This window comes from Pteropus alecto, unplaced genomic scaffold (assembly GCF_000325575.1).
Source record: "Pteropus alecto unplaced genomic scaffold, ASM32557v1 scaffold135, whole genome shotgun sequence".
Taxonomy (NCBI): Eukaryota; Metazoa; Chordata; class Mammalia; order Chiroptera; family Pteropodidae; genus Pteropus; species Pteropus alecto.
The window spans coordinates 5438588-5446355 of record NW_006438076.1 but is presented as its reverse complement, the minus strand read 5'-3'; the positions used below and the strand labels follow the sequence as shown (position 1 = coordinate 5446355).

Genomic DNA, 7768 nt, shown 5'->3' with positions numbered 1-7768 from the left:
ACACTTCCAAATCCATTCTATGAGGCCAGCATTACCCTGAAATCAAAGCCAGACAAAGACACTACAAGAAAAGAAAACCACATACCACATTAACAGAATGAAGGAAAAATAATCCCAGAAGATCATGTCAGTTGATTCAGAAAAGCATTCGACAAAATTCAACAGTTTTATTATAAAAGCACTCAACAAACTAGCAACAGAAGAAAACCATCTCAATATAATAAAGGCCAAAGCTAACGTACTCAATGTTAAAAAACTGAAAGCTTTTGCTCTAAGGTCAGAAATGACCACTTTCACTACTTTTATTCAACATAGTGCTGGAAATGCCAGAACAATGAGGCAAGAAAAAGAAATAAAAAGCATTTAAATTGGAAAGGAACAAGTAAGCTTATCTGTTCCCAAACGACAGGATCTTATATATAGAAAACCCTAAAGTTTCCACACGCACACACAAAAAAACTGTTAGAACTAATAAATTCAGCATGTTTACAGAATATGAAACCAACATCCAAAACTAATAATGAACAATATAAAAAGTAAATTAAGAAAATAATTCTACTTACGATAACCTCCAAAAGAATAAAATACTTATAAATAAACTTCACTAAGGAGGTGAGAGACTAGTACACTGAAAACTACAAAACATTGCTGAAAGAAATTAAGAAGACGTAAATAAATGGAAAAACATCTCATATTCATGGATTGGAAGACTCAGTATTGTTAAGGTGTCAATAATACCAAAAGTGATTTATAGATTTAATGCACTTCCTATCAAAATCCTACTGGCATTTTTCACAGAAATAGAAAAATCCATCCTAAAATTCACATGAAATCTCAAGGGATTTTGAATAGCCACAAGAATCTTTTTTTAAAAAAAGATGAAAGGTGGAGGTCTCATACTTCTTGACTTCAAAACTTATTTCAAAACTACTGTACTTTTTAATTTTTGAACTATGGTACTATATTACCATTTGAAATAAATTTTAAAATTAAAAATTGAAAAATTTCATTTAAAAAATGAAAGGGAATGAAGTAAACTGCTATAAACAAAGCAAAAAATTCTGTCTGCCTGTGGCACCAGGGGCAAGCTGAAAGAGAATCTGCTCTCTGGCCTGAAGGCTGGTATCAATACCAACAGCCACCAAGTGCCACCTCCTACCCTGTGCACTCATTAATAGGTGATGTTTCCCACTGTTTCAGGCAGTATTCTGGAACATAGCTATCACCCACTCTGGCCAGTGTCATAGGTCCTACAGTGAAGACCTTGGCAGAGGAAGGCTTCCCTGCAGGCCCTGGCTGGGGAGACAGTGGCAACCACAGAGCTCAGGCACCTGAAGGATGGCTGTTTAGTGCCCCAACCTTCTGCTTCCTGTCTCCCTCCTGCGCACATTGAGCCATGAGACTTAAGGAAAAGAAGCTTGAATCTTCAGGTCCCCTGAGGTGTACTGGCAGCTCCTATCACAAAGAGAAACTTCCTCAATATATAAAGAATTCCTACAAACCAATTTGCACGAATTTTGTCATGGATGTGCTCATGGACCATGAGCAGACCAGCTATTTTAGATGATCTACAGGAGGAAGAAAGCAGGCGGAACCACAGTGATGGTGCCCCTGGGAAGGAAGCCACAGACTCTCCTGGGCAAATCCCCAATGAAGTGCCCTGCTTAGAGATGGCAAAACAACCAACAGGACGGAGTGGGAAAGGAGAGTACATGGTCACTAACTGGTGGCCTCTCTGTGCCCTCTTCCCCCTGTGCACCACTCTGGCCTAGAGTGCTTACTTTAGGCTGAGACAGAGATTTGCTAGGTAGAGCTCTTGCTGATATCTCAAGCTATAGCTCCCAATGTGGCAGTTGGGTTACAGAGTGAAGCCCCATAACCTGGCCAGGTGAAGGGGTTAGCTGGGCACATGCCTACCTGTCTCCTACCAAAGCAGATGGCCCATCAGGCTACCCCAGAGGTGAGGTGTGCTGGGGAAACAGCTCTACTCTTGCAGGTAATTCAGAAAAACCCTTTCCACTGAGAATGGGGACAAGTTGGACAAACAGAAATATACCTCAAACAGCTAATGTGCTAGTGATGAAGGACTGAGCTGGGATGTGGGAAAGGCAGAAATCCAGTGAGAGACACCTTTGCCTCGGGAGTATTTACTGATGAGGAAGAGGCTGAGCAGAGCTTCTACCAGACTTGAGGGCATAGAGGGACCAAAGCAGGGGCATGGGGCCCATGAAAAGTAGAATCCCCAGTAAATCACCTCTCCTTTGTTCTGGCACCCGAAAGACAAGCACTCTAGAATAAGGTAGTACACCAGTCCCTGCATCAACTAGTACCCAGATTTGAGTCCTCAGGCAGCCCAGGAGATCTCAATCCCTGAACTGGGTTGAAGAGGCCTTGCAGGGCTGGGGCAAAGAGCTAGCAGCAGCAAATAAAAGTGCTATGTTGAGGAAGATAACATCACTGAGGCCTCAAACCATTTCTACAAATAATTTTTCAAATACTAGGTCCAGTAGACAGTCAAAAATAACCAGGCATACAAGGAGATAAAACAATATGAATGAGAACCAGCAGAAACATTTCTAGAAAACGGATCCACAAGGGCTTCTGATATGAAAACTATGCTCATGCAAATAAAAGACTAAATTGAAAATTTGAGGAAGAATTCAAACTATAAAAAATAATACAGCAGATTCCAAAAAGAGAGAATATATTATATCTCAGTGATGTTGGGGAAAATGGAAGAGAATATAATCAAAGAGAACCTAGGAAAAACCACAGAATGAATGAAAGACACAGACTCAGAGCTTCATGAAACTTCAAAACACCAAGAGAGGATCCCAAAAGAGCTTGCAAAGCAATGGAAATCAGATTTGTGGCAGTTTTTAGCAACAACAGTGGATGCTAAAAGTTTGTGGCACAACACATTTAAAGCTCTAAGGGAATTGATTTTGAACCTCAGATTTTATTAGCCAACCAAATTAAGATCTATTACAATAAAATAAAAAACAGAGGAGGCCAAATACACACCAAGGCCTTCGGAACCTTGTGAGACTGATCCTCCAATCTTTCACCCTTCCATTGCCATTCTGCTCAGCTATCCCTTTTATGCTGCAAGACACCCCTCCACACACACCTCAGGACCTTTGTACTTGCTGTTCCCTCTTCCCTCAAATATCTGTGGGGCTTCATCCCTCATCTTTTCTGGTCTCTGTTCAGTCAATTAGGTCTTTCTTGATCATCCAATATAAAATAGCATCCTGCCAGTACTCCGTATCCCCCTTCTCTCTATTCTTTTTTATGGCACTTATCCCCACCCAATACATTATATGTACTTGTTCATTTGTTTCAAATATGCCTCTCTCCACAAGAGTGAAGATCCACAAAGAAAGGGCCCCTGTTTGCTTTAGTCATTGCTGCCTGCCCTAGGCCTGGCCAGGGAAGTTGCTACATGAATATTTTCTCAGTGACTGAATGAAGCAGTGGAACTTTTGGATCCACAACTTCTCCCATCTCTCACCAACCTGCCCCTTTTCCAGTTCAGTCAATGCACTAGCATCCACCTGGGCAAGCCAAAAGTATCTGAAGGTAAGGCACATACATTATTCTCTTTTCCTTACCTACTTCATATCCAACCACCCACACACCAAATCTTTTTGGTTCTGCCTTCAAAACACATCCTGAATCTGTCTCCTTTCCCCTCTTTAGAGCCATCACACTGATCCAAGGCACCTTCATCTATTGCCGGGACTGTTGCAAAAAACAAACCCCAACTGGTTTTCTATGTCAGCTCATGTCACCTCTGCTGGCTGGTTTTCTACGTCAGTTCACATCGGCTCTCCTTCAAACTCCTTTCTACATCAGTTCACATCGGCTCTCCTGCAAACTCCTTCAACAGCTCCCCCTGCCTAGACTAAAACTCCAGCTCCATGATTTACTTTCTGCTCACCTCTTTTGCCACCTCTCACTGTCTCTTCTACCTACTATGTCCCAGCCACAGCAGCCTCAATGTGCCATGCCCTCTTTGCATCTACCACCACCTCTACCAAAAAAGCTGTCCCCAGGACTCTGCAGAGCTGGCTCATTCTTAACCTTGGGTTTTATCCTCAAAGTCCTCTTCTGAGGTCTTCTGTGGCCACACTTTGCCAGGCACACTTGTTTGATCACTCTGCTTATTTCCTTCTTAGCACAATCCACAGTCTAAACCTATCTTGTTGACTAAATTGCTTACTTGCTTATGTGTGCCTCCCTACCAGACTGTGAGCTCCAGGAGAGCAGGGAAGGATCTTTTATCTTTACTACTGACCAAACCCACAGCCCCGGGCATGCAGCCTTCCTCAGCACAGGTATGTGGCTGAATGCTCCCTAGGCTTGATGCCAAGGGCCCAGCTCCTGCTAGATCATGCAGTGCTGGAATCTAACCCACTTACTGATGCTGGGACCCAAGGCAGTAAGCTGGAGATGTATAATGGGGAAGAATTTCAAAGGACTTTGGCTTACTTTTTAAATCTCCACTTTTACTTTTCAAGAGAGAATTCTTGCAGCAAGAATGAAAGAAGCACCTACCACTACTGTTGACTCCCACTGGCTTCCAGTGGAGTAGTGAACTGGACCCAGTAAGTCCTTGCATATTTCTCGGAGTCGGTATTCAAACCCTAATTACAGAAAAAAAACAAAAGAACAAAAACAAAACAAAACAGAAATAGGAACACATTACAAAAAGAAATAAAAAATCAAGAATATGCTAAGTTGCTGTGTATATTCAAAACAGAATGAACAAATGCTTATTTCGTTGCCTATGATGGGCAAAATGCTTTTTGCATGTCTCTCAGTTTGGGGCACTGAGACCCATAATGACAGATTCTCACTCATTCACCCACTCCCTTGACAATGTATGCAGTGGCCACTCTGTGTGCTAGGCCCATGGGAAAAATGAGACATGGCCAGCTCTGGGATGAACACTCCGAGGTGATGGGAAAACACGGGAAACTGTAGAAGGAGGGGAGAGCACTAGTCAGATTTGCTTGAGAGAAGACGTCTTAGCAGCCAGTATGAGAAATCAGCAGGGTCAGGAGGCAGCCTTTGGAGGTAAGAGATGGCAAGGATATGAGTTTAGACTGAGGAGGTGGTGACTGAGCAGACAGGAGAAGCAACTGTCAACTCAAGGGTTATGGGCGCAGCCAGGTGGAGTGCCAGAAATGTTGAGGCAAGTCTAGGGGTCTGTTGGCACTGCGGGCAGCTGAAGCCATAGGAAATGGATGAAATTACCCAAAGATGAGGGTAGAAAATAAGGATGAAGTTGGAATCTAAGGAATTTCAGAAATCAGTAGGGTCTCCCTTTAAAACTTAAGTCTTCTTTTAACAGTTGAGGAAGCAGGGGCTAGAAAGAGGTGACTTGTGTATGGACATGGGAACAGACATGTGGAAGATAGAGAAAAAGAAGCAAGCGGCAGAAGTAGTCCCACAAACAGGTGCAGGCTCCAGAGGAGGCAGCAATTTTATGCAGGGCATCAAGGTGAGTCCTGATCAACACCCAGGATGAAGCAAACCAGAGAGGAGCCAGAGGAGGGGTTTCCTTAGCGGAATGGAGTGTGAGGCCCAGATGTTACTGGAGCATCCTGGAAAAGGGGTGAGGGCTTGGGAAAATTGAGTGTTCAGAAATGCCAGTGACAACACATTCTGGGCGACCACATAGACTGGGTGGGAAAAGTAAACATCAAACTCATTATTGGAGTCAGATGGGAAGGGGGAGGGCTTTGAACTGGTCAGCCATTAGAGGTGTGTGTGCAGCAAGGTATATATATATATATACATGCAGTTGCATCAGAGGCAACATGTTTGTAGGGGTTTGGCATGTTTTTTTTCTGTCTTTTCTATACTTAAATTTTCTTCTCTAAATCGTAAACAATAATGTTAAAAGCAAAGCAAGGCCAGAAGAGGCTGTGGGGTAGGCTGCTCTGTAACATGAGTAGTGACAGGGAGAACGCTAGGAGGACCAGACCCCAGGCCACAGTCCTGGAGGTCAAGCTCAAGCTGGAGGAAGGCTGGTAAGTCAGACTCCATGCTTGCCTAGCAGAGAAATGAGAGGTGATCTTGAGAATAGGACAGTCACCTCTTGCAACACACTTTGCTTTCTGCTGACCAACAAGGGTATACTGGGGAGAAGACATGGGTGCTAAGAGCCTTGGCAGGGAAAGCTGGGCTGAAAGGACAGGGGGAGGTGCTGGAAAACAGGCTAGCTCTTCCAGGAGAGACTACAGAAAAGGAAGAGGAATGCAGGTACACTGGATGCTGCAAGAAGACACCCTCCCCTGGGGTGTCCAGCTTGCTGACCGCTGGTACTCTTAGGGTGTGAAGGAGGGCAAAAGTCTGAGTATCCCATTTGCATGTCTTTTCATGAATCCCCTGACTCTACATCATCCCACTGCCAATCCTTCTGGCCCTTAAGGAATACTCTATTCAGGGCCTGTAGTGGAGCTGGATGCCTGCTGAGCTGCATTCAGCTCAGGCTTGGAGATGGGGGGCTGAGGGCCCACCACGCTAACAGGGGAGCCAAAGACGAGGGCCTCCGGGGTAACCATGAAAGACTGAGAGGAAAGAGTACAGAGAGACCTAGGCCACTGCACCTCTGACCTGACTCATTGGTTTCAGGACAGATGTATTGGGACAGGGATTGAGCTGGGCCCAGGAGGATGAAGCAGCCACCAGGAACCTTACCTTCATTCACGAGGTACCGTGCGTAGAGGAGGAGCCAATGGCGGTACTCATGGCTGGACTGCAGGGTGAGTGCTGCCGCGACCTGGTTCTCTAGGTAGGCCAAGGTGGTTTCCTGCTGCACCACATGAGGCACGGAGAAAAGCCGGGCTGCCTGTCTCCCTGAACTGCGGAGATCGGCAGGGTACACATCATGAGGTGGCAGGCACTGCATCATGCAGGAGGCTCCCACCGTGCACCCCAGGGCACCAGCAAGGATCCAGCAGGGGGGCAGATGTTAGACTCCACACTGGCCCACCCATCCCCAGGTCCCAGCTGTGGACCTCCTGGATACTCTGGCACCCCAGGTGTACCCCATCCTGCGCCTGCCATTTAGGCCCCTGAGGTGACAGGCCAGAGGCCCAGATGGCCACTACTACTGCCCAGCATGGGTGTCCATGACCCAATGCACCTCAGACTGCCATCTGGGCCCTGAAGTAACAGGGCTTGCTACCTGACGTGGGCCTACAACTCTTGGAACCCACAACTTGCCTGTGCACAAGGGATAGCAATCAGAGAGCTGGCCTGGGTGGGACTGTACTTGCATAACCCAGCCACCTTTCCCAGCACTTGGGTCACCTACGTGGAAGCACGGCCCTGGATTATGGCTAAGGGTCCCGAGCACAGCATGGCATCCTGGGGAGGCAGGCTGCTCCTGAAGTCCGCACACTGGGCCAGGGAGTCCTGCTTGTCAGAAACCAGGTTCCTGGGGAGGCAAAGGCAGGAGCTGAGCTCAGGAAAACCAGGAGGTCCACCAGAGGAGGCTGGCGGCAAGGTGAAGAGCAAGTGCCATGTAACCTGTTGTGAGAATACCAGCAAAGACTGAGTGTCATTGCGTTCTCAACTCAGGCCCCTCACGGACAGGTTTCGTAACAAGGGAACATTAATGACAGTGAAGGTCACTGGCAGGGCTCTCGTCATGAATACCTCTGCCCTGTGGTCTTGGTTCCTGGGGCCAGGGGGCCTATTTGTGAAGTGTGCCCAAAATGCTTGCCTACCCGAGGGCCCACATGGCCTAGTC

At 46.3% G+C, this 7768-nt stretch overlaps 1 protein-coding gene across 4 annotated transcripts in view; it reads right to left on the bottom strand.

Moving 5' to 3' along the window:
- LOC102892605 (protein HIRA) overlaps nucleotides 1-7768 on the bottom strand; it is a 79981-nt gene that overhangs the window by 7204 nt on the left and 65009 nt on the right. For all 4 annotated transcript variants that reach the window (XM_006915244.2, XM_025049193.1, XM_015592020.2 and 1 more), the window contains 3 exons: nucleotides 7331-7453; nucleotides 6712-6875; nucleotides 4561-4649 (listed from right to left, as the gene is read on the bottom strand). In XM_006915244.2, the coding sequence (XP_006915306.1) occupies nucleotides 4561-4649; nucleotides 6712-6875; nucleotides 7331-7453 (376 nt within the window). The remainder of the gene's footprint in view (nucleotides 1-4560; nucleotides 4650-6711; nucleotides 6876-7330; nucleotides 7454-7768) is intronic.